This window comes from Misgurnus anguillicaudatus, chromosome 10 (genome assembly GCF_027580225.2).
Source record: "Misgurnus anguillicaudatus chromosome 10, ASM2758022v2, whole genome shotgun sequence".
NCBI lineage: Eukaryota > Metazoa > Chordata > Actinopteri > Cypriniformes > Cobitidae > Misgurnus > Misgurnus anguillicaudatus.
This window is the reverse complement of record NC_073346.2, coordinates 36,519,440-36,546,663: the sequence shown is the minus strand read 5'-3', so window position 1 is coordinate 36,546,663 and position 27,224 is coordinate 36,519,440. Positions and strand designations below refer to the sequence as shown.

Below are 27,224 nucleotides of genomic sequence, written 5' to 3'. Positions count from 1 at the left end.
AAACAAATCTTCAACATCTAAACCTAATAAGTGAATTGTGTTTTGTACAGCAATACTTTTAGAGAACATTCAGAAATAATGTTTTAAAATAATAAAATGCAATGTTTTACATAACAAGCAAACAAGTCAATATAAAAAACAGTTGTTTTAAACATTGTGTGAACATTAAAACATAACATTGTCATAACGTTTGAAAGTGGTAGAATGTAACATTCCTCTAACGTTCAGACAACCCAGAAACATTCTTAGAATGTCAAGAAACTGGACACTTTTTATGTTGGCAGATCGTTTTTGGGAATGTTGGGAACGTTATTACAACTTTTTTTGGTAGCTGGGTTGCTCATTTAAATACCACAATTTACACAATTTCTGAATCAGAAATCAGATTTTTACAGGACTTACACAGTACTACAATAACAATCAGCACAGTGTTACTATATCAATTCTGACCTTGACTAAGGGTTGGATATGCAATATCAGGAAACAGGCTACATGAAGTCATAAAACCTCGCCTTAACAGAAAAGAGGAGATCCACGCACCGTTTGTTACCTGCAGCTGTAAAACAAAGGGGTGAGTTTGACTTAATTTCTTAAGATACATTATAAAATGTTAAAAGAATTTTTTTTTTATTAAAATAAAGCACTGCTAAGCTGACTAATTTCCAGAAATATCCTTCATAACACTGGGGTTTTTTTTGTGCACACTTCCTCCTAAAAATGTCATGGATCCAACAATACATTTCGACCTGTGATGATAATCACGAATAATAGATGTTGCTTTTGGAGGATAAATAAAATAATACAGATGTGCATCAAAAACGGTTGTTAAAATTGTTTCATTGTTATTTTTTTAAATGTTTTATTTAAATTCCACTATAAAAAAAGGTTTCCATTATAACTTCCATTATAAATCATCAACTGTTTTCCATTAAAGCCATCACAAAATTCCTTTATGTAGCATACTGTGTTTTGTGTCTTAGGATTGAATTGTGTTCTATCCGTTTCCATCCGCCCGATAACATCACAATGCAAACCATCACCATTATGAGACCATTATTGTTTCAAACCAATGCAATTCCAGTTATAACTATTAGATTTATTCCTGTGATGGTTTCTGATGTTTTTAAGAGATGCTTTCTTCCCTGTTGTCTAAATAAACACTTAATGTATTATCTTTATAAAAAAGTATGTAATTATTTGCTTTTTCCCTGAACTAACACCTGCAGGAATTTTGGACTACATCACTTCTCTCCGTTCAGAGCTTCAGGATGTCCCTGACAGTGTCTAAGGGTGACAAGGTGACTGTTATTACCGTCACCCCAAACTCAAAAAGTAAATGGCCCATTCTGTGTCAGATTCTGGGTACAATGTGCTACAGTCCTGTGTGTTCTGTAGCTCAAGATATGAAAGTAAAGCAAACACAAACTCTGACAGCTCTTGGGGTGAGTTACATTGATTGGTTTCACATTTACATAAATAATATCTTTGATGTGGTGGTTTAAATGTGTTAAAGGGTCTGAAAAGATAGATTTTGCAGACTACACTGTAGAGCGACATTTGAAAAATATGGATATGGACACAGTGATGGGATTAACAAAATGTATTCATGCACATCATTGCAAATATTTCATAATTTTTATTTAAATAATCAAACCTGCATGGCATGTAATACTGTGTCCAATCCACTTCTTAAATATATGCAAAACAAATTTTTTTTTTTTACAAGTATGTATGTTGGTAAAGTACTATATATGTGTGTGATAGCTGGGTAAAATCTTTTATTTTGCACTTTTTTTGCAAGTTTTTCATTTTGAAGTTGCATGCAGTAAAAACTATTTTTTGTTCCATAGATTTTGCAGATGATAGTCGGTGTCATAAATATTGTGGTGGGAATCTTGTTTGCAACCCTCGCCATTCACAGTAAAATTATGATGTCTCAAGCTCCTTTTTGGCTTGGTGGTGTGGTAAGATTTATGTGCGGTCTTATGTTCTGTTCATATTTGTTCAGTAAGTGATGTAAGACAATGAGTTAGTCCATATTATATATTTGAAACGTTTATAATTATTTGTTTCATTCCTAAACTTTGTTTCCTTTGCTTTGTAGTTTCTTGCAATTGGAATCCTATGTATTCTTGCAAATAAGTTTCCCAGTCCTTGTCTGGTAAGTAAGCATCGAAACTATAATTTACATTTTGAGCTGAGTTTTCGACAGTCTGGTTTTATGAGGTTTGTATTTTTTTAATTGTTTTGTGTGTTACAGGTGGTAATCGCAGTCATTCTGAACATAGCCAGTGCTGGGCTGGCAATCGCAGCTGTTGTGCTTTATTCTGTGGACCTGGCGAGTGATCACAACTTGTATTGCTACAACTACAATTATAACTTTACTACACCTTCCACATTAAAGCAACAAATGTGGAAACGCTGTGAGGAATACAAGCATCTCTATCAGATGGTTACCTTTATAATTTCGTGAAATAGGGTTGCACTACAACAGTTCAATCTTTATTTCCTGAAGTGACAAGAATAAGGCCCCCTATTTGAGAAACACTGAATTAAATGTTGTATTTTGTTTTTGATAATGATAAAGTTTGACTTTTGTCCCCCCTTTAGATGTTTCTTGGAGGTCTAGATATCATGATGATTGTTTTGTCAGTTCTTCAGCTGTGCGTAGCCATCAGTTTCTGTGTTCTGACTGTCAAATCTTGGATCAAGAAGAGTAAAGATTTGAAGGTACAACAGCCACATACAACCACATACCCACAGTTGCAATACAGTGAACATGATATTTTCAGAGAGCCGCTATGTGTGTTTAATGTTTTACAGTCTGTGGAGGAACCACAACTTCAGCCACTTCTGGAAGATACCATTGCCATTCCTGCAATCTAGAGAGAAAAGATACACACCAAAGCACATTATTATTCAACTTTTTCATGTGTTTGTGATTCACTAAAGTATTGATCTAAAATTAGTTTTCAAATTACACTTAAAATTTGAATAAATGTATTCTTTAAAAATTAAATAATCCTTTAAATAAATGACTAGAGCACTTCAGCATAAACTCTTGTTTTGGAAATAGGTTACTTATTGGATCCTAATGATATACTGTGGCGTAATATTTTGTGATATAAAAATTACTAAGTATTTTGTAGGGCTGACGTTATAATGTCTGTCTAATCCTATTGGCCGAGCTACCAACATGTGACTTGTCTCAACACATATAATGTAAAAATAGTTTTTTATGTAAGTGATTTTATTGCTTTATGATGTTTTATCTCTTAGGGGCGGTTTCCCGGACAGGGTTTAGATTAATCCAGAACTAGGCGTCAGTTACAATAGAACATTTAAGTCATTTTTACAAACAACATTACAAAAAACATTATTGGTGTGTATCTTGAGACCAAACAATGGCACTGATATATGTTAAGATATGTCAGAAAAGGTGTTTTTAAATTAAACCTGCTCAATGCATTTTAGTCTGGGACTAAGATAAACCCTGTCCAGGAAAGCTTTCTTAATTATTTTCTTATTATCATCCCTTTTAAGACTGTGCTTAACTTTAAAATTGGTGTGATACATATTTTCACTTTGATGTTGCAAAAATAAAACATTTGTACATCTTTATTTTACGGTACCTTATATTGTGCCTTTTGATTATTACTGATACTATAATTATGTTTATATTTCATTGTGACTCTGTTTTTGTGATTGTATGGTACATTGCTTATGTCTTCAATGACATGCAGATTATAGATTGTCTCTTTCAATTTCAAGAGGACAACAATAAGGAAATCAGACTCGTGAATTACTGTAAGAGATAAAACAGCTCCACCCTCCACCAACACAGTCCAGATTTTATTCAGGGCTAAAACTACACATAAGGTACACATTATGAGTTTACTGTGTTTCTTATTAGCTGTGAAATTCACATGCTATTGAAAAAAGTAAGAGTACACACAATTAGAAATTTCATAGGTAGACGCGTGTGACCTGATTTCGAATACTTCCTCGTAGCAAAGTAGCACAGCAGGTGGATTTTTACAAGCGTGTTTCCCTCCTACAAGAGCGTTGATGCAGATAACAAGAAAACAATGTAAGCATATTTTACAATTTGTTAGTAAAGTTTTCCTGCAGTACTTTATTATTATCTGACTGTATGTTTCTTTTCTTTCATAAACACCTGTGAGAAGATTGAACACCAACATCACTTCTGTCCGTTCATATCTTCATGATGTCCCTGACAGTGTCTCAGGGTAAAGATGAGATTGTTTTTACACTCACTTTAAATCCCAGAAGCAAATGGCACATTTGGCAACAAATTCTAGGTGCTTTATGGGACTGTATAGTATGGTCTGTGTCTCCGGATATGAAAGAAAATGAATCTAACATCCAGACAACTTTTAGAGTGAGTGAAACACGTTTGATATCTTTTTCATATTTTATTCAATAGCATCAGCTTTATAAAACCTTATTGTTATCTTGTTCAACAGATTGTATTATTTGCAGTCATAAATTTGACATTGACTGGCTTTGGCTTTGCCTTCTTCTTATTTGTTTCACTTTGCCTGGCGAAGTTGGTAAGACTTTTAACTTATTTTTGTTGCACTAAATCACTTATATGTAAAATGAAAACACTAATTTGAAATGTCAATATGTGACTGTACAGAAGTGATGTCCTTGGGAAAAATTGGTACCATATTCTTCTTAGTTTAGATTAACCCTTCAGAATATGAGGTGTGTCGTACAAAACGGACAAAGACCAAATGTTTCTACTTGACAACATTTTTTTGCAAAAAGAAACGTCTCGGTTACGTATGTAACCATCGTTCCCGACGAATTGGGAACCGCTCCGCGGCGACCTATCTACTTCGAGAAACTATAAAAACGCCAATGAACTTGGCATGCAGATATTTGCATAATGCAGGCGCCGCCTCGCCAGGTGCGTATATAAGCTGCAGGTGCACAATACCAAATTAGCTATATTATTGCTGAGAAAGCCGAGCAGCAGTGATGCTTCCGACGTGGCATGATCTGAGCGATGGCCTCAGTCTGCTTCTTGGCAGCGGAGAATTGCTGGGCAAACTCTTCGTGTCACGGTAGGAAATCCTCTGTTTCCTCCGTGTCATGTGTGTGTGTGTGTTTGTGTGTTCACTCACCTCTGCCATGTGCTCGTTTGATTAAGTGTTGTCACCTGTGTATGATTGCCTCGCTCCAGCTGGTCCTCATTACCCATCAGCTACATATACTCACTCAGTTCTCTTCCTGTTGTCAGATCCTCATTTCATGTTCCAGCCATTCCACTTGGATTATCGTCTCTCGTCGTCGTGTTTGGATCTGTGTTCGTGTTGTCGTCTCCGTGTGAGTGTTTGGTTCGTTCCTGGTTTCATCCATTGGCCATCATCACACTCTTCACTGACTTCACGTCTCAACACTCTTCACGCCACCGTAGACCTTCGACCACCATTGCCAACATCCTGGACTCAGTCACTTGCTCTATGTGTTTCCCTGCATTTACCATCATTTATAATAAATCTGTTTTGATCGCCTGCGCTTGCTTCCTCCACTTTATTGTGTCATTACAGAAGGATCTGACCATCATGGAAGCAGCAGGCGATCGCTCCCCATCTCATCTGGAGGAGTTTTTACAACGTGCCGTGGGTCGAATGGATCGTCAGGACAAGGCGATAGATGAGATGGGTCGAGCTTTCCAAGCAATGGTGACGAAGGTTTCCGAGCTCGCTCTCCAGGCCCAACAACTTCATCCACCGCCACCCACTGCGCCCCCCACGCCACCCACACCGCCGATCGCCACCGGGGGTTTTCCCCAGTCCGAGCCACGCCTTCCCATTCCAGAGAAATATGCGGGTGAGCCCAAGTTTTGTCGATCATTTCTCTCTCATTGTTCTCTGCACTTCGCCTTGCAGCCCCGCACGTTCACCACCGAAGAGATGAAGGTGGCGTTCGTACTCGCTCTACTCACAGGGAAGGCTGCCCTCTGGGGGACGGCGGTGTGGGAGAACCAAGACCGCTGCTGTGCTTCGTTCCACGCCCTTTCGGAGGAGATGAAACGGGTCTTCGACCGCTCCGTCGCCGGGAGGGAGGCGGCCAGACTTCTAGCGGACCTACGGCAGGAGGATAGGTCCGTATCAGACTACTCGATCGAGTTCCGCACCCTGGCGGCGGAGTGTAAGTGGAACGAAGAGGCGCAGTGGGATCATTTCCTGCATGGGTTGGCTGACCGCATCCAACAGGAGATTCGCGCTGTTGAACTCCCCTCTTCACTCAATGGATTAATCGACCTCACTATCAGGATAGACAACCGCCTCGACCAAGCAGCCAGACGGAAGGGGGGGACCACCTGCACATCCAGTTCAGAGGATCAGCACCGATGGTCAGAGGTTGCGGTCAGCCCACCTGGAGATCCGGAACCCATGCAGGTGGGGCGAGCTCGGCTCTCCCGGGAGGAGAGGATCAGGCGGAGATCTCTTGGACTGTGTTTATACTGTGGCAGCCCAGAACATCACATCCAGCGCTGCCCAGTAAAAGGATCAAGCCCGATAGTAAATCTGAGGCTACTATCGGGTGGGATCTCTGCCAGAAAGACCTCATCAACATCGACACTCCTTCCGGTGAGACTACGGTGGTCTACCCACACACTGGATCAGCACGCTTTGGTGGATTCTGGGGCCGAGGGTAGTTTCATGGACATCAACTTCGCACATAAGATCAAGATTCCTCTCACCTCCCTCAAACATCCCATTGCACCGTTTGCACTTGATGGACACAAGCTACCAGTCATCACTCAGACCACCATCCCTGTTTCACTCATCACATCTGGTAATCATACGGAGAAGATTCCATTCCTCATCACAGACTCACCTCAGACTCCCATTGTTCTCGGTCACACTTGGCTCCACAAACACAACCCCAGGATCGATTGGCGTCTCGGATCTGTGGTTAGCTGGAGCGAGGAGTGTCATTTGTCTTGTCTTTTGTCTGCTGGTGTTAATGTTTCTGAGTCTATGTTTCAGGGGGAAGCAGTGGATTTGTCTAACGTGCCCGCGGAGTACCACGACCTAAAGGAGGTGTTCAGTAAGTCCCGGGCTGATTCTCTTCCTCCTCATCGTCCCTATGACTGTGCGATAGAGTTATTGCCAGGTACCTCTCCGCCTAAGGGCAAGTTATATTCCTTGTCTATTCCAGAGACGGCGGCCATGGAGAAATATATATCCAGTTCTCTAGCAACGGGGTTCATTCGCCCTTCCTCTTCTCCAGCGGGGGCGGGGTTCTTTTTTGTGGGAAAGAAGGACGGATCCTTGCGACCTTGTATTGACTACCGAGGGTTGAACAACATAACGGTAAAGAATACTTATCCTTTGCCGCTGATGTCTTCAGCTTTTGAGAGGTTGCAGGGAGCGTCCGTTTTCACTAAATTGGACTTACGTAACGCTTATCATTTGGTCCGCATTAGGGAGGGGGACGAATGGAAGACTGCTTTTAACACCCCTCGTGGCCATTTTGAGTATCGCGTGATGCCTTTCGGGCTATCTAACTCGCCGGCAGTCTTCCAAGCACTCGTTAATGACGTGTTGCGAGACATGGTCGATCAGTTCATATATGTTTACCTGGATGACATATTGATTTTTTCTTCGTCTCTCCAGGAACACGTGCAACACGTACGACGAGTGCTTCTGCGGTTGCTAGAGAATGGATTGTTTGTCAAGGCGGAGAAATGCGTTTTTCATGCACAGTCTGTTTCTTTTCTAGGACACATCATTTCGACTGAGGGTGTTCGCATGGATCCTGAGAAGGTTAAGGCTGTGGTAGATTGGCCATCCCCAGAGTCTCGCAAGGCCCTGCAGAGATTTCTGGGGTTCGCCAATTTTTATCGGCGTTTCATTCGCAATTTCAGCCAACTAGCCGCACCTCTGACCGCTTTGACCTCCCCTAGTTTGACGTTCAGGTGGTCAGACGCAGCTGAGGCTGCGTTTGCCAAACTGAAAAGCTGCTTTGTTTCAGCTCCTATTCTTGTCACCCCTGATCGCTCACGTCAATTCATAGTGGAGGTCGACGCGTCAGAGGTGGGGGTAGGAGCAGTGTTATCCCAGCGCGCATCCTCAGACGGAAAGGTTCATCCTTGCGCGTATTATTCTCATCGTTTATCTCCTGCGGAAGTTAACTATGACATTGGCAATCGAGAGCTGTTGGCCGTCAAATTGGCACTGGAAGAATGGCGTCACTGGCTTGAAGGGTCGGGTGTACCTTTCATTGTATGGACGGACCATAAGAATCTCGAATACATTAGAACTGCTAAAAGACTTAACTCCAGGCAGGCTCGGTGGGCATTGTTTTTCGGTCGTTTCGATTTTACACTTTCTTACCGGCCGGGTTCCAAAAACATCAAACCCGATGCTTTATCCCGTCTTTTTGAGCGTTCCGATCGTACTGCTACTCCCGAGCCCATTTTACCGGAGACCATCATTATCTCCGCGCTCAGATGGGAGGTCGAATCGAAGGTTTTGACTGCCTTAGAAGGGGTAACGCCCCCGGCTCGTTGCCCACCGAACCGTTTATTTTATGCCGGAGGGGTTACGGTCAGACGTTCTCCAGTGGGGTCATTGTTCCAGTGTTGCTTGTCACCCAGGGGTTAGTAGAACTAAATTTCTAGTCAAGCAACGATTTTGGTGGCCTGGTATGGCTCGTGATGTCCACGACTTCGTCTTGGCTTGCTCGGTTTGCGCTGTTGGTAAGACTTCCAATCGACCTCCAGATGGGTTACTCTTACCGCTGTCTGTCCCTTCGAGACCCTGGTCCCACATCTCGCTAGATTTCATTACCGCCCTCCCACCCTCTAAGGGTAATACGGTGATTTTAACCGTAGTGGACCGGTTCTCGAAGGCGGCTCATTTCATCCCCTTGCCCAAATTGCCATCAGCCAAGGAAACAGCGGTAACTGTCATTAACCACGTCTTCCGTATACATGGCCTTCCGACAGACGTGGTTTCTGACAGGGGTCCCCAATTTGTGTCCAAATTTTGGCGAGAGTTTTGTAAATTGTTAGGAGCGACTGTTAGTCTTTCATCCGGGTTCCATCCCCAGAGCAATGGTCAAACCGAGCGAGCCAATCAGGATGTCGAAAGGGCATTGCGGTGTTTGGCTTCCAACAATCCTTCATCCTGGTGTCAACAACTCTCAATTGTGGAGTACGCACACAATTCTCTGCCAGTGTCATCTACGGGCATGTCTCCATTTAAGTGTAGTTTAGGGTACCAACCACCTAATTTTGTCAGTACTGAATCCGAGGTGTCGGTTCCCTCCGCAAACGCACTAGTCCAGAGGTGTCACCGTACCTGGACCAGAGCTCGTAGAGCTTTGCTCCAGGCAAGGTCGCGCACCAAGGCTAAGGCCGATCGCCACCGGTCGAAGCCTCCCCGATACGTCGTCGGTCAAAGAGTGTGGCTTTCAACCCAGAACATTCCGATGCGTTCCGTTTCGAATAAGCTTGCTCCTAAATTTATTGGCCCGTTTTCTGTTACCAAGATCATTAATCCGGTAACAGTGCATCTTAGCCTTCCGCCGGCGTACAGGAGGGTTCATCCCGTGTTTCATGTGTCCAAAATTAAACCGGTGATTTTTTCCCGTCTTAATCCGCCTGCCCCGGTTCCCCCCCCGCCTCGTATCGTTAATGGGGAGACCACATATTTGGTTAATCGTATTCTGGACTCTAGACGGAGGGGACGCGGTTTTCAGTACTTGGTGGATTGGGAAGGTTACGGTCCGGAGGAGAGAAGGTGGGTTCCTGCTCGGGACATACTGGATCACCGCCTTATTGATTATTACAATCTTCAGGTAAAGCAGGATGGGAACGCCAAGGGGCGTTCCTAGGGGAGGGGGTACTGTCACGGTAGGAAATCCTCTGTTTCCTCCGTGTCATGTGTGTGTGTGTGTTTGTGTGTTCACTCACCTCTGCCATGTGCTCGTTTGATTAAGTGTTGTCACCTGTGTATGATTGCCTCGCTCCAGCTGGTCCTCATTACCCATCAGCTACATATACTCACTCAGTTCTCTTCCTGTTGTCAGATCCTCATTTCATGTTCCAGCCATTCCACTTGGATTATCGTCTCTCGTCGTCGTGTTTGGATCTGTGTTCGTGTTGTCGTCTCCGTGTGAGTGTTTGGTTCGTTCCTGGTTTCATCCATTGGCCATCATCACACTCTTCACTGACTTCACGCCTCAACACTCTTCACGCCACCGTAGACCTTCGACCACCATTGCCAACATCCTGGACTCAGTCACTTGCTCTATGTGTTTCCCTGCATTTACCATCATTTATAATAAATCTGTTTTGATCGCCTGCGCTTGCTTCCTCCACTTTATTGTGTCATTACACTTCGACCATCTTGCCGAACAGGCCGGCCTGGGAAACCGGAGCATTCAGGAGCCGGGTCTTATCGGCGTCCTTCATGTCCGCCAGGCACAGCCAGAGATGGCGTTCCTGAACTACCAGGGTAGACATCGCACCCGACGGCACGTGCGGTGACCTTGGTCGCACGAAGCGCCAGATCAGTAGCCGCACGGAGCTCGGAGAACTCAGCTGAATCGTGACCTCCCACGTGCAGGTCCCTCAGAGCCTTAGCCTGGTGAACCTGCAGCAATACCATGGCATGCAGGGCTGAAGCTGCCTCCCCACAGGCTTTGTAAGCAGTGCCGGTTAGAGCGGACGAATGCTTACAGGCCCGTGAGGGGAGAGTAGGCTGGTCCCGCCAGGAGGAAGCGACACCGGCCGGACACAACTGCATCGTGACCGGCCGCTCCACTGACGGGATACCAGTATACCCCCTGGCATCTCCACCCTCGAGAGAGGTGAGGGGTGAAAGCTGATACGGCCGGTTCCGGGAGGAAAACAGGGTTTTCCACGACCGCTTCAGCTCTTCATGTACCTCGGGGAAGAAGGGCACCAGGGGCAAGGACTGAAAATCCGTGGCACCCCCGAAGTACCAATCATCGAGACGGGACAGTTCGGGTGGGGGAGGTTCAGTCCACTCCAAGCCGACCGCCACCCAAGCGAGCATGGCTGCCATCTCGGGATCGAACGCAGGTCCCGCAACCCTACCCGAAGGAGGGAGCGGGTCTGGATTGATGTCCGAGGCTGACAACTCCCCCTTTGACGTTACGGTAGACATCGTCTCCGGTGGAGGCTCGACAGAGCGCGAGGACACTGTAGAACAACGGCTGCTTGTCTCCATCGGGACCTCCGCTGGCAATGGATCAGGGAGCTGGGAGCCGCTGGACGAACCAGCGGACCGACCCAGCACCGTTATACGGAGCACCAAGCTTGGAAGGCGGGGCCGTTCCCATAGAAACGGAAAGGTGCCTCAGCGTGCTGGAGCCCCAGACACGAAAGACAACGCTCGTGGCCATCCCGGGAGGCGATGAACACACCGCATCCAGAAACGGAGCACGGGCGGAATGCCATCTTTAAAAAGATACACCCGACCGTGACACAAAGCCCGAACGTGCTGCTCTTTTAGAGAAATCACTCTTTTGTGCAAGCTGGTGAAGCACACAGGGAGAGGCAATGCACTCACTCGAACTCAAATCCTAAAATTAGAGATAGATAGAGAGAGAAAGGGTGAAGAAAAACACTACGAGCTTCCGCTGAGGTGCCTTGGTCCAACCAACTTTGGCAAGCTGAGATCTTTTTTCTTTTTAAAACACAGGATCTACGAAGATCAGTTTAGCTTCTCGTGAGCAGATGTCTGCCGGCTTCGAAACAATAAAAGCTAATTTGGTATTGTGCACCTGCGGCTTACATACGCACCTGGCGAGGCGGCGCCTGCATTATGCAAATACCTGCATGCCAAGTTCATTGGCGTTTTTATAGTTTCTCGAAGTAGATAGGTCGCCGCGGAGCGTGACGTCGTAGTGACCGACTGAAAGGGAACCACAGGGTATGTGCCAGGGATGACGTATTTTGTATGCTTTTTTGCAATGGATTACCACGAAAAACAAGCTCTGTGTTAAACAAACCTTTTTGACACTTACATGTTTTGTCCAACAAGATCATCTTCAGATCATCATCATCATTCTTTATTTGCGCTTGCACAATTTCATCAAAAAATGCTAACTTTTAAATGAACACAACATTTATAAATTTTGAAGTCTAAATGTGTTTATTCATCTGTGAAGAGTATCTTGTTGGACAAAATGGTGTCATAAATGTTTATTAAACAGAGCTTATTTTTGCGATAATCCAAAAGTCTATAGGAAACATGAATGGGTTTTATAGCGAGGTAACAAGTTTCCGGTTTACTTCAGGAGTTGTCCTACAAAAATACATCATCCCCGCCGCACTCTATTAGGGAATCTGGGTTTTATTTGAAGCTATTGAGACTAGGGTGGCCATTCGTGCCAGTTCCGCCGGACACGTCCCGAACATGTTTTCAGGTTCGTTCTCCGGAAGTCGCGTTGGTCGACCGCATACGTCATCAAGGTTTAATATTTCGGGTTTAATTAAAGAAAAGCAACCGTTACATTTCAAGGTAAGAATGAAACTACACTGAAACATGTTCGGGACGTGTCCGGCGGAACTGGCACGAATGGCCACCCTAATTGAGACATTGACTTCAATTGAATAATATTTGCTGATTCTCTAGTTATATTTTATAGTATTGTGTCATTCAAGCTGAGCTTCAGTTTATACTTCAAACACACCAATGCAACATGCATATAAAATTGTATTTATCTTTAATAACAAAATAAGGGTAAATATGAGAATTGTTCAAAGTTGGACATTCTTTTTAGCCACTACAGTATATCTAGTATGTTTATGGGTAGCACTTCATGTAAATTCACATATAATTTCCCACTTCTAGACCTTTGGAGGATTAGATGCTTCAACTATATTCATGTCAGTTCTTCTGTTCTGCGTGGTTGTTAGTGTCTGGGTTTTGACTCTGAAATCTTTGCGCAAGAAAAGTGAGGGTGTGAAGGTACTGCACAGTTACATCGACCGTGATTATGATATTTTCAGAGAACTAATCTGTGTGTTTTTAGTCTAACATGTCCTGTGTTTTAGGATATGAAAGAGACATTTACAAATACCCACACAGCTCTTGGGGTGAGTTGATACTTGATATTTTATACAATCTCATCGGCTTTACAAAATGATTTTAGACCCATGGGTATTAATCTGATACACATTCTCTTATGTCAAGCACTGTACAGATAATAGTTGGTGTGAATATTGCATTGTGTTGTTTCGGCCTCGCCGGCTCATATTTTTGGTTCAGCAGTGTGGTAAGACTTTAGGTTTCTAAATCAGTTTATGCAGATTATATATTACACTTGAATTGAGTTGGGTTAAGGTCATGTGGCTTTTAAAAAACATTACATTTTATTTTTATGTTTTTTCCAAATGAATTGCAAACATAACCAAACAAACCAAGTATAAAATAAGTGGAATAAAAATTCAAAATCTTTTCACATTTCAATTTAAAAGTTTTGCTTTGTCTTTTAGTGCCTTTTAGCTGGAATTGTATGTATTATTGCAGTCAAGTATCCCAGTTCTGGACTGGTAAGTATTAAGAGTTACATTATTATCAAAATTTTTTGTTGAGCATCACCATGTATGTAGCAATATTTTTTTGCATTACAGCTGATTGTTGCAGTGATTCTGAACATAGTCAATGCTGCTCTGGCGATCACAACTGTTGTGCAGCATTTAATGGATCTGGCAATGAGAGAAAGTTCAGACAGTTGTTATTCTTATTTTAGATACTCTATGCGTTCCCAAGAAGATAACTGTAAATACTACAATAATCTCAATAAGGTAATGATTTTGACACGTGTATTTCATTTATTTGTATTTGAAAGACGTGTGTTTGTCCCTTCACCATAGCATTCAATGTATTGTACACTGTCAATAAAAATGGTCCCTAGCTGTCACTGGGGCAGTACCCTTTAAAAAGGCCCTTATATGTATTTGGTAATATTATGTAAATTTGAGGAACTGTACTAATATGCACTTTTTGGTGCAAAGGTGTACCTTTTGAAAGGGTACCATCCATGTGGTACCACCCCAGTCATAGCTAGGGGCCAATATTTATACAATATTTTCTCACAGTGTAGAAATTAAAAAATAAAATATACTATTTAAAATAAATTTGATTTAAATTAATACAGACTAAACACAAGTAATGATATACTTTTATCCACCTATAGGTTTTTCTTGAAGGTGTACATATCATAATGACTGTTTTGTCAGGTCTTCAGTTCTGTGTAACTTTCAGTTTCATTTTTTTAACTTTGAAAGTTATGTGCAAAAAGGATGGGGGTACAAAGGTATTATATTATTACATTAATACATTAAAAACAATCATATTGACTATAATTATACTGCACTGTGTGCTAATGTTTGTCTTTGATTTAACAGTCTGAGGAGAAGCCACAAGCTGTCATGCAAGCTGGAGAGATCGGCATTGTTGTTTGAACATATAGAAGTGCTTTACAAATGTCAACGAGGATAAACATTTATGGATTACAAGCATCCACCAAATGCAATGTCATAATCATCAAACGTCATAAAACGTCTGTTTTTCCCCATTTCCTATTTTTCTTGGAAAACAATAGTTTGTTATTTTTAGGAAAGGTTCTTTAGAGCTGTTTATAAATGAATTTTAGTATCTGTCTGTCTGTGTCTGTCCATCTGTGTATTTGTTTGCCTGTCTGTTTGCCTGTTCGGATCCATCACAACTTTTACACAAAAAAATGTTTTAACCCTGTTAAACCGGATGTGTTGTCACCCACACCAAGCTTCTACCAAGCTTTATTTATTTTATCATACCTCTTAAAAATATTTGCACTATAAAAAATCCAAGTGCTCCTGAAAGTAGACAAATTTAGCTTTTTGGCAATATATGTTCTATTATGGTAATTTCTTGCTTTTTGTCTGCTGATCGCTGCTGTTTTCTTAAAGAGTGGAAGGGGCGAATTTGCACAATGAGTTCACGTGCGCTCACCTCCCGTCTGTAAACAGAGGGAGAATGGCAAACTTTCCTGAATTGACAACCTGCACAAGAGCCACAAAACAAAAGACATGTTTTATAACAACAACAGCAAAAACTGCCTGGAACAGCAAATAGCAAAAACCCAAATTACAGTTTTTCTCAATTGCTAAAACACTAAAACCCATTGGCTGAACAAAGTTCTCAATTGCCTGAACTCATTTATCTAATTGTGCCGTCTGTTGTCAATACCTTAAACCATTTCACATCATAAAACACAATTTGCAGATCTCACTTAGACTTTTTAGCAAAACTCCAAACACATACTTATTCTCAAAAGCAGTGTTGGGGAAAGTTACTTTTAAAAGTAATGCATTACAATATTAAGTTACTCCCAAAAAAAGTAACTAATTGCATTACTTAGTTACTTTTCATGGAAAGTAATGCTTACGTTACTTTTAGTTACTTTTGCGTTACTTTTTCTTGGCTAAAGCTTGATCTCTTTCAGGCCTTGCAGGTGTTTTTATGACTGAAAAGTTCTGCATTCAGAAATTGCATATTTCATCACAAAAATGTTTAGCTCTGGCCTGCCATCTCAGTTTCTGACTCAAACTGTTTCCACACAGTCACAGAGAGTGCATACGTTTAGTTTAATTCAGTACATATTTTTTAATCAAATTAATTAAACTAAAAAAGTAACTTGAGTTACTTTTTTGAAAAAGTAACTCAGATATTAATGTGTACATTTAAAAAGTAATGCGTTACTTTACTCGTTACTTCAGAAAAGTAATATTATTACGTAACTCAAGTTACTTGTAATGCGTTACCCCCAACACTGCTCAAAACACAATCTGCACTCAAATGTACATGTCATGCATATTGCTAAACACACCAGCAACAATCAAATACAAATGTCATCACACATGTCATTGATTAAACACAACCACCCAAAATGGATTTAACCTATTTCAAATGATGTGACACAACCAATATAAGCCAGTTCACTGTTGTATACAGAAGTACAGTGCATTTTAGGCTGTATTCTGTACAATGAACAAATTGTATGAACCTGAACTTTCCTTTTGTTAACAGTTCTGACTGTACTGTTTTACAGTATCACAGAAACAAATGACAAGTTTGTGAAATGCAGGGTACAAGTCTGAGTTCATCTCTCAAAAGTAAATTTTTACATTAGTGAACATGTCAGTTCCATCAAAATGGCAGTCTGTGTGTCATTGTTCATGAACAAGACAGTCAAAATGTTGCCATGTTGTCAATATACCAAGTGTACACAATTATATGTGTCAGTATTTTTTTCTGTAAACTGTGGATGAATTTACATGTTCACCTTTTTTTCTGTAAACAAATACCACAAATTGTGATTTTGAAAAAAAAATTACAGTGAAAATAAAAAATTTCAAAAAATGACTCAAAAAATTTCAGGATTCACTTGACAGGAATTTATCAATTCACATTTACAAAAAAAAAAAAAAAGAAAAAACGCGGCATGCTTACAGTAACAGATTATGACACATATGGTCAACAATTTCATGCTGTGCACGATGAACTAATTCCTAAATGTTTTGAGGTGTAAGACCATTCAACAGAAACCAGTATAATGTATTTTCATGAAAATTAAATCGAAAATGCAAACAGCAGACATTTCTACATAATCATCTGCTTGATTGTATCAAAGCATTTGCAATTTGTCCAAAACAATGAGAGTTACACTGTAAATATGTAAACATTGACTCCCTGAAAACTATATGTTTTGAACCATGTGTTTTCTATTTTTTGGTGTAGTGTTTACTCACTGTTTGATATAATTTTGATCACTTTGTTTATGAATTGAAAGCAGTGTTTGATTCTGAACACAGGTAAAACTGTTTTGAGAGCAGTGTTTGATTTTACACACAGGTAAAACTGTTTTGAGAACAGTGTTTAATTTTGCACACAGGTAAAACTGTTTTGGGGCGAAAGTTTCATTTTGCAAGAGAAGTCAGAAGTTTTGCAAATAGTGCTTGAAGATGAGGTTTTGTGTTTAATGGTTTCAGAAAAAGGAGCAAGCTTTCAGAAATTGTGTTTTAGCAATTGAGAAAAACTGTAACATCGGTAACTTTACTGCTTTACCACGAGATGCAAACAGCTGCAGTAGCCAAAGGGTCTGAAGGGGTCACTGCACTGTTTATTTTGGTAAGGTAGATACGCGATATGAGATTTTTGTTAATGTTAAAATTTTAAAATGTTAGTTTACGGATTATCGTAACAATATAGTTACTACCATAGATATGTATAAAGGCTAGATGGCTCAAGGCGGAGTCCCTAACGGCATCACCTGGCGGCCATCCCACGACAGGGCGCTCGCTCACTCGTAGCATTGAGTTTAATGGTGCAGGTACTTTTAAATGACCATAACTTGCTCAATTTTCTACCGATTTTCAAACGGTTTGGGTTTTTACAAACGTTATTAACGTGGCTATAATTCTGGATGCTTTAACATGTTTCATGAATTTATTTTTTATTTTTAGTATAGGTATGCAGTGTCATAGGTACATCTTTGACGTTTATAACAAACCAAACCGTTTGAAAATCGGTAAAAAATTAAGCAAGTTATGGTCATTTAAAAGTACCTGCATCATTAAAACTCAATGCTACGAGTGAGCGAGCGCCCTGTCGTAAGATGGCCGCCAAAATGCGGACGTTGCACTCAATTGGCCAGCAGCGCGGACGAGCCATCTAGCCTTTATACATATCTATGGTTACTACGTCTACACAACCGAAAGTGTGCTTTAACTAATTCTGATGTAAACCAGTTGTTTATGGTGGTTATTTTATTAATTTTGTACAGTTTTCTCACTGGTGAATGAGACATGAGATGTGGACATCTGATCTGTGCGGGTTTATGTGTTTTGACAGAGGCGTGACTTTGAATGGCGATTTGAATGGAGGGTGGGATCGTGATTACATTGCTAGTCGGCTACCGTTTTTCAAAATATGGTACCCTACCTTTAAACATGCTTACACTACAAGACTTGAAAATCATGGTGCATCACACAGGATATTATTAAGATTATCATGTCAGATCACCTCACAGGAAAGCATATGTAAACGAATAGAGATTGAATAGAGACATTTAAAGTTTTTTTTTTACATATTTACATTTGTTAGCTAATACACTATAAAGCAATAAGCCCCAAGAAGCAGTGGGTTACCAGTGCATTTTATAACGGCTAAGGGGCGTTGTTAGGCACGACGCGAAGCGGAGTGCCTAAAACCCCCTTAGCCGTTATAAAATGCACTGGTAACCCACTGCTTCGCGGGGCTTATTGCGTTTATAAAACGGTTGCTTCAAATTATGTATAGCAGGATTTCATATAATAAAACACAGCAAATAAGTTGTAATTATATTAGTACAGATATTAGTCTTCCGCCAAACAAAGTAGTTCCTCAGACTCAAGTGTGTCTGCAACAGAGCGGTTCCCAAGCAAAACAGACGGAGCAAAGACACAATGAAAATATGATTCATTAAGACTGTGGTGTTTATTTTCATAAATTAACATTCATCTAATTTATACATTAACATTTATACCGTGCAACTGTTGACGTGTGGATCAAATATGCTTGGAAGCATGCTTAACACTTTCCCTGCCAGCGTTTTTTACAAGAGTTGCCACCCAGCTTTAGTTAAACATTAATGCCTTCCAGAAAAATGTTCTTCTTTAGATATATAAACATACAATATATCAAATGAAAGAACAGACCCTCTGCTTTCAAACAACAAAATAAAAACGTTTCACCCTACCTTCAATTGTTCTTTTATCCTCTCAAATTTTGAGCAAAATGTTGGGATAATTCCATTTCTGTGAATGACTTTTGTTAGAGATCCGATTCAGATCGCTGATCAAAAAATACACTTGAGTTTTAAAGTGTTGAGTGAAAGCATCAGTGTTTATGTTGTTGTGTAAGATCGCCACCCAGTGGATAATATACGGTACAACTACTCCTCACGGAAGCATTAATCAACAAGAAAACTCAACAATATTTATTGACACTTATCTGGATATCGCCATTAATTGTTCAATTGTTAAGGATTATAATAAATACAATATAATATAATTAGCCCACCCAATAAATCAAAATTGACAACAAAATCCGACATTTTGACAGTTATTTTCTACAGTACACAACAACAGTGGCGCAGTGATACAAGCTATGTAATACGGTTTGAGCCGTGGGTTTACCGGTGAGTTTTATCACAGCTGAGAACGCGTTTCAACCAATCAGAATGAAGAACCAGAACTGGCCGTTTTATAATCACTAATATGCAACAGTAATTATTTCCTTTTTCATGAACTAACACCTGCAGGAATATTGTACTGCATCACTTCTCTCCGTTCAAAGCTTCAGGATGTCCCTGACCGTCACCCGAAACCCAAAGAGTGATTGGCCCATTTTGTGTCAGATTCTGGGTACCATGTGCTACAGTCCAGTGTTCACGATATCAAAGGAAAACTGACAGAAACTCTGACAGCTCTTTTACTACAGTTAAAACCATGGTAACCACAAAATAACCATGGTTTTGACAATCATGGTTTTCAAAAACCATAGTTATACCATGGTTAGTGTAGTAAAACCATGGTTTTGCTCATAGTAATCAATTTACCAAAAAAACATGGTTACTACAAATTTACCACAATAAACCCATGGTTAATTTTCGTAAGGGTTTCCCAAACGGTCCTGATATGTCAGCAGAGGTGTCAAGTAACGAAGTACAAATACTTCGTTACCTTACTTAAGTAGATATTTTGGGTATCTATACTTTACGTGAGTAATTATTTTTCAGACGACTTTTTACTTCTACTCCTTACATTTTCACGCAATTATCTGTACTTTCTACTCCTTACATTTTAAAAATCGCCTCGTTACTTCTATTAATTTCAACTTGTTTTCTTTTTTTACATTCCGGCTTGTCATCGTTAAAAAACCTATCTTGATAAATTGCATCATCCAGATGAATCCGATTGTGGTTGGATGAGAAGTATAAACATACACCATTTCGACTCCCTATTGGTTTGTACGCAATCCCCGCCCCCCAGCTGACTGCAGATGATCAAAAGTTTGTTCGATAGCGCTGCACAGAGAAACATAAAAGAACCGCGAGAGCGATTAGAAAGCATGCAGAGTGTCTCCCCTCGCGATGCTTTGATATCATCCGCCATCTGTTTGTACAGTAACAGAACGCGGCATTCTGTCTTCAAATGGAAAAGTACGAAATAAAACTCGCGCATCACTTTCAGGTCAGTTCCCATTCACAAGCCTGTGTAAATGTATAGCTGGCTGCTGACACCAACTCATCTGTGTGATTTAAATAGTGTAACAATACCAATTTATATCATGTAACTTCAGTTGTTCAACTTAAATGACATTGTGCTGCGTTGCGTTTTGAAGCATGGCAAACATATCTATGCTAAAGACATCTGTTGTTTTGTAATAACTGCCCTAAATTTTATTTGCATTAACAAAACCTACTTAGCTAAATGCTTGAGTGTTAAATCAATCAAACACATAACCTTACATACCAACTTTTGCTTTTGTTAATAGACATCAACTGTTTCCTTCAACCTGACTTTTAATTTACTTATAATAAAGACATTTAGTAATTCTCCAAAATTGCTTGGATATATACTGACTAAAGTATACTAAAGTCCATTAGCTACACAAGTACAGATGAGGAAATATAGGCTATAATATATAATTGCATATTTGTATAATTGTAGTTTGTGTTGCTGTCAAAATACAATTATAAATGATAACAATAGCATATTTGTATTCTCACACGTACTATAGTTGTGTGATTTTGTTGTTTTTTAACTTAAGAGGGCACCACTGTAAAAGTTTGGCCACCAGCACTGCTCTGAAGATTGACTTTTTGCACCATTACAATATTTATAGGCAACTAGTCATTATATCTTCCTCTCTATGGAACACATGTTAATGCTCAGCAGTACACATATATGGATTTTTAATGCAGTTGTTATCAAAAATTTTTTGCGGCCTCCCTTGTGTACAGTGGATTGACATAAATATTCTAAAACTTAAAATTTGAATTAAACAAAACATTTTAAATTATACAATTTATTGCTTTTGTTTAGTAGCCTTATTTTTCTGAGGTTTAATTACACAGAATTTATAATAAAGTAATGTATTTCATAAAATATTATAAAACTGGGGCCCCTGGCACCATCTGGCGACATCCAGTTTGAGAACCACAGCTTTAATGTATTTGTTTGCATTGTATTGAAATGCGTTCATTTTTAATGGGCATATACCGTATGCAGTTGAAACAGATAGCCTAGTGCAGGGGTGGGCAACATGGAGTGCCGATGTCCTGCACTGTTTAGCTCCAGGTCTAATCAAGCACACTTGAACAAACTAATAAAGGTCACCTGAAACTACAGGTAACCAAGGTTTTATAAGGGTTGGAGCTAATCTGCAGGACATCGACACTCCAGGACTGACGTTGCCTACCCCTGGCCCTAGTGCATCCCAAATTTTTTAACATTAACATTTTAATAACACTATAGTTATTATGGCCTTTAGAAACATTTTTTAGAGGAGATAGGGAAGGACCCTGTGGTGCGGTCTAGGCTTTTTTCTCTAATGACATTTTTTTCCTTACATTACTTTTACTTTTATACTTTAAGTAGTTTTGAAACCAGTACTTTTTCACTTTTACTTGAGTAAAAAGCTTGAGTTGATACTTCAACTTCTACAAAAGTCTTTTAAAACCCTAGTATCTATACTTCTACTTGAGTAATGAATATGAATACTTTTGACACCACTGTATGTCAGAACGTTAACTAATACCAGCTACATGCAACTCTGTGTAATTTAGATACTTAAAGGAATAGTTCACTTAATTTAAATGGTTAAATGGTCATATACCTAAACTTGTTTCAAACCTGTATGAGTTTCTTTCTTATGCTGAACACAAAAAAGAAAAGAGTTAAGAATGTCGTTAACCAAAATCAGTTGATGGATCCCATTGACTTCATATGTAGGAACAAAATAACATGGCAGTCAATGGGGTTCATCAACTTTCTGGCTACTAAGATTCTTCAAAATATTTTATTTTGTGTTCAGCAGAAGAAAAATTCATACAGGTTTGAAATAACTTTAGGATGAGTAAATGATGGCAATTTATTTAAAGTGAACTATTCTGGAACAGGACTGTGTTGTCTAATCCATGCAAAATACAAAAAATAATACCATCTATATTAGAGCACATGGCATTGCACAAGATTTTGGGAACCATGGTTAATATTTTCTAAACCAGTATTTATTTTCATTTGAATTGCCTGAGTGGCCCCCCCTGACTCATTCTTGGTCCCCCTGTGCCCCCCCATTTATAAAATCCTGGAATCGCCCCTGTGAATACGCAATGCGGGCCCACACTCGTGAATTACTGTAAGAGACAAAATAGCTCCACCCTCCACCAACACAGTTCAGCTTTTTTAAGGGGCTACTTCCTCTTAGCAAACTAGCACAGTAGGTGGATTTTTACAAGCGTGTTTTTCCTCCTACAAAAAACAATGTAAGCATATTTTATAATTTGTTAGTAAAGTTTTTCTGCTGTACTTTATTACTTTATTATTATCTGACTGTATGTTTCTTTTCTTTCATAAACATCTGTGAGAAGATTGAACACCAACATCACTTCAGTCTGTTCATGTCATCAGGATGTCCCTGACAGTGTCTCAGGGTGAAGATGAGACTGTTTTTACAGTCACTTTAAATCCCAAAAGCAAATGGCACATTTGGCTACAAATTCTAGGTGCTTTATGGGACTGTATAGTATGGTCTGTGTCTCCGGATATGAAAGAAAATGAATCTAACATCCAGACAACTTTTAGAGTGAGTGAAACACGTTTGATATCTTTACACGTTATTATATCTTTTATTATTTTATTCAATAGCATCAGCTTTATAAAACCTTATTGTTATCTTGTTCAACAGATTGTATTATTTGCAGTCATAAATTTGACATTGGCTGGCTTTGGCTTTGCCATCTTCTTATTTGTTTCACTTTGCCTGGCGAAGTTGGTAAGACTTTTAACTTATTTTTGTTGCACTAAATCACTTATATGTAAAATGAAAACACTAATTTAAAATGTCAATATGTGACTAAACGGACAAACACAAATCTTTAAATGTTTCTACTTGACAAAATTGTTTGGCAAAAAGGAAACCACAGCGTATGAGCCAGGGATGACGTATTTTTGTATGCTTTTTTTGCAATGGATTATCACGCGTACGAGTGACACGCAGTGTGATTATCGTGCAGTGGATGCGCCGGATTCCGCTTTTGCGTGCATGTGATGCGCCAGTCCTTCCCATTCACTTGTATGGCGAATCGTTTCGTGTCACATGGCTTAAAATATAGACAAAAACATAGACAAACCTGTATATTAAATAACTTGCTTAAACAAATCTGAAATCTAACCCTATACCCAAGCGAAAAGGGTTTATAAAACAGAAAACAAATGAGAAACCAATAAATAAAATGACACGAAACGATTCGCCATATGGGTGAATGGGAGGGACTGGCGTGTCGTATGCGCGCAAGGGCGGAATTTGCCGTGTCTATTGCAGGATAATCACACTGCGTGTCATTTGTACGCATCTTGGTGATAATGGGTAGCTTAAACAAACAATTTTTTCTGTCGTTAAATTAGCAAAAGTGGATTCGGACACGCCCATTTAGACGTTGCGTCGTGCGCTTTAAGCCCGGAATACACTGCACGATTTTTGTCCTCTTATAAGATCATTACCTTATCACACTGTGCGACATTTATCGTTTAAACTAGGGTACGAGAGGCATGTAGACTGTACGATGATGACACGGAAGCTTCGGCGGCAGCGTCACACGTTGCGCAACGTCACCAGCATGCGCTCGTGGTAAACAAATACCGGCGCGCAGGTCGTAGCAGCAAACACACTGTGCGGTGATCATGCCGGGATACACTGCGCGATAATTGGCTGTCCCAGACGAAAGATTGCCATCGTGAAACTATCTTCGCGATTTCTGTGATCGTGGCTCTCCATCGGTGGTCCTATGTCGTACAGTGAGAGAGGTTCAAAGACGGCCGTTTTCCCGGTCTTGCGTCCAAAGATAGCCTACGATAGTTTTCTGGCAGTGTCAGAAATTCGGCATGATCACTGCACAGTGTGTAATGATCTTATAAGAGGACAAAAATCGTGCAGTGTATTCCGGGCTGTAGGCTATCTTTGGACGCAAGACTGGGAAAACGGCCGTCTTTGAACCTCTCTCACTGTACGACATAGGACCACCGATGGAGAGCCACGATCACAGAAATCGCGACGATAGTTTCACGATGGCAATCTTTCGTCTGGGACAGCCAATTATCGTGCAGTGTATCCCGGGCTTAAGACAATGCGCTTAGATCATTAAAATAGGGCCCTAAATGTGTTTATTCATCTGTGAAGAGTATCTTGTTGGACAAAATGGTGTCATAAACGTTTATTAAACAGAGCTTATTTTTGCCATAATCCAAAAGTCTATGGGAAACATGAATGGGCTTTATAGCGAGGTAACAAGTGTCCGGTTTACTTCAGGAGTTGTCCTACAAAAATACATCATCCCCGCCGCTCTCTATTAGGGTTTTATTTGAAGCTATTGACCAAGACATTGACTTAAATTTTATAATATTTGCTGATTCTGTAGTTATATTTTGTGTCATTCAAGCTGAGCTTCAGTTTATACTTCAAACACACCAATGCAACATGCATATAAAATTGTTTTTATCTTTAATAAAATATTTAAATAAAGGGTAAAGATGTGAATTGTTCAAAGTTGGACATTCTTTTTGGCCACTACAGTATATACAGTATCACTTCATGTAAATTCACATATAATTTCCCACTTCTAGGTGACCATTGTAGGATTAGATGCTTCAATATGCATGTCACTTCTTCAGTTCTGCGTGGTTGTTGGTTTCTGGGTTTTGACTCTGAAATCTTTGCGCAAGCAAAGTGTGGGTGTGAAGGTACTGCACATTTACATTAACCATGATTATGAAATTTTCAGAGAGCTATGTGTTTTAAGTATAACATGTCATGTGTTTTAGGATATGAAAGAGACATTTACAGATACCCACAAAGCTTTTGGGGTGAGTTGACTTGATATTTTATATAAAGTTATGTGCAAAAAAGATGGGGTTACACAGGTATTATATTATTACATTACTACAATAAAAACAATGTGATTATACTGCACTGTGTGCTAATGTTTGTCTTGTTTTGCTAAATTTACAGTCTGAGGAGAAGCCACTAGCTATTATCTATACTGGAGAGATAGGAATTGTTGTTTGAACATATCATAAAAAAGTGCTTTACGTTTTAAGTCTCAACGAGGATAAAAATGGATGAATTACAAGCAGATGTCCACCAAATGCAACGTCATAATCATCAAACGTCATAAAACGTCTGTTTTTCCCATTTTCCTATTTTTTTCTTGGAAAGCTTTTTACACTCACCTTGTGTGTTTTAAACCAAGGCGATTTAAAATCCTAAATACCAAACATGTTTGATATGATGGGGGCCCCAATTTGCTTACGAGCACATCGGGAGGTGTAAGATTTGAATGTCACACATTACATGATAGGGACAGCAGATGTAAACTAGCTTTTAGCTAACTCTGGTGCAATTACATTTAATTGTGCATTGTCCCTGTAAAAATAAAAAATAAAATGATATAACAAGCAGAACATCGGAACCGATCAAGGTCCAGGACCCCATTTTCTCTCCGATTCTCTGGAGGGGAAAATCGGGGTAAATTTGGTATAATAATCTTGCAGTGTGCATCTAGATTTAGAGAGATTTGAGTGAAAAAGTGAAAATGTCTGGAGAACTGGGGTAAAAAAGCCATTTTTCTGAATTAATACCTTGCACTTTGAATTTGACAGTTAAAAGTGTAAAAACGACCTATTTTTGTTTCGGGTTCTATGACATGCATTGTTGTCTGATGACATGAAGTTGGGGGAAACACGTTTTTTTTTTTAATATAGCAAAACACGTATTGGTTTTTGATTTAATACTATATTTGCAATATAATCACTTTATTTTGATGTCCAATAGCAGGTCTTGTTTTTTCTTTTCATGTTACAAATGTGTAAAATATGTAGTCTAAAGTTTACTTATTACAACCTAAAGCCATAAGAGGTTTTGAAATGGTGCTCTTTTGAATGTAATAAAAATTGTGACTCTGTACTAAGATGTTATTTACTCTGTGTGGTAAACATATAGAGAAATATTAAAATACAAATTAATGGGACAATTCTGTGCATTCTGCTTCTCTGAGTATACCAAACAACAACAATTAATGTATTTTTAAGAGACACAGAGACCATTATATAGCTAGTTTCCATTTAATAACCATTATAACATCTGTGATGGTATTAAAGGTCCTGTTTTTCCTGTGTTTTTGAAGCTATGATTGTGTTTACAGTGAACAATATAACGTGTTTATGTTTCATGTGTAAAAAATGCTATATTTATCACACAATTTACTTATCGCTATAGCGCTGTCTTCACTGTCCTCAAAACGGGCTGATGCCTTCATTGTTTTATGAAGTCCCTCCTTCAGAAATATGTATTTAGTTCTGATTGTGTAGTTGTGAAACCTTCAACCAAACTTATATTAAAGGGACATTCCACTTTTTTTAAAATATGCTCATTTTTTAGCTCCCCTAGAGTCAAACATTTGATTCTTACCTTTTTGGAATCCATTCAGCTGATCTCCAGGTATGGCGCTAGCACTTTTAGCATAGCTTAGCATAATCCATTGAATCTAATTAGACCATTAGCATTGCGCAAAAAATAACCAAAGAGTTTCTATGTTTTTCCTATTTAAAACTAGACACTTCTGTAGTTACATTGTGTACTAAGAACGACGGAAAATTAAAAGTTGTGATTTTCTAGGCCGATATGTCCAGGAACTATACTCTTATTCTGGGATAATAATCAAGGACTTTGTTGCAGTAACATGGCTGCAGGAGGTGCAATGATGTTGCGCAGTGCCCGAAAACAGTCCCCTGCTATTGAAAGTAACCAGGGGGGCTGTTTTCGGGCACTGTGTAGGTATCATTGCGCCTGCTGCAGCCATGTTACAGCAGCAAAGTCGTAACTGAGTTTAAGTTTTAA

The 27,224-nt window shown here is 39.7% G+C and overlaps 1 protein-coding gene and 1 long non-coding RNA gene across 9 annotated transcripts in view; both read left to right on the top strand.

Moving 5' to 3' along the window:
* The window catches only part of LOC141367304 (uncharacterized), a 128,010-nt gene extending 110,916 nt beyond the window's left edge, over positions 1-17,094 (top strand). Inside the window, exon 2 of the long non-coding RNA XR_012371633.1 lies at positions 16,920-17,094. This is a non-coding gene — a long non-coding RNA (uncharacterized lncRNA). The remainder of the gene's footprint in view (positions 1-16,919) is intronic.
* LOC129448700 (uncharacterized) lies at positions 416-25,775 on the top strand. 8 transcript variants are annotated; one of them, XM_073872526.1, is made up of 13 exons: positions 416-571; positions 1,227-1,442; positions 1,851-1,964; positions 2,105-2,161; positions 2,261-2,452; positions 2,614-2,730; positions 2,824-3,879; positions 4,012-4,090; positions 22,702-22,916; positions 23,019-23,105; positions 24,953-25,069; positions 25,151-25,192; positions 25,338-25,775. In XM_073872526.1, the coding sequence occupies exons 2-7, from the start codon at positions 1,269-1,271 to the stop codon at positions 2,884-2,886; spliced, it is 717 nt and encodes a 238-aa protein (XP_073728627.1). In that variant the 5' UTR covers positions 416-571; positions 1,227-1,268; the 3' UTR covers positions 2,887-3,879; positions 4,012-4,090; positions 22,702-22,916; positions 23,019-23,105; positions 24,953-25,069; positions 25,151-25,192; positions 25,338-25,775. The 8 variants fall into 8 exon arrangements, with proteins under 8 accessions (XP_073728627.1, XP_073728626.1, XP_073728628.1 ...); XM_073872525.1 differs by having other exon boundaries at positions 2,824-4,090; XM_073872527.1 differs by lacking the exons at positions 22,702-22,916; positions 23,019-23,105; positions 24,953-25,069; positions 25,151-25,192 and adding exons at positions 4,188-4,402; positions 4,488-4,574; positions 13,076-13,117 and having other exon boundaries at positions 2,824-4,090.
* The last annotated feature ends 1,449 nt before the right edge of the window (positions 25,776-27,224 follow it).

Excerpts from the sequence above, each read along its gene's own strand:
- LOC129448700 (XM_055211264.2), top strand. The coding sequence starts at position 4,226 with ATGATGTCCCTGACAGTGTCTCAGGGTAAAGATGAGATTGTTTTTACA. Across the intron at positions 13,829-14,220 it reads ACTACAATAATCTCAATAAG|GTTTTTCTTGAAGGTGTACA; the intron begins GTAATGATTTTG and ends ATCCACCTATAG. Across the intron at positions 14,341-14,431 it reads AAAAGGATGGGGGTACAAAG|TCTGAGGAGAAGCCACAAGC; the intron begins GTATTATATTAT and ends TTGATTTAACAG.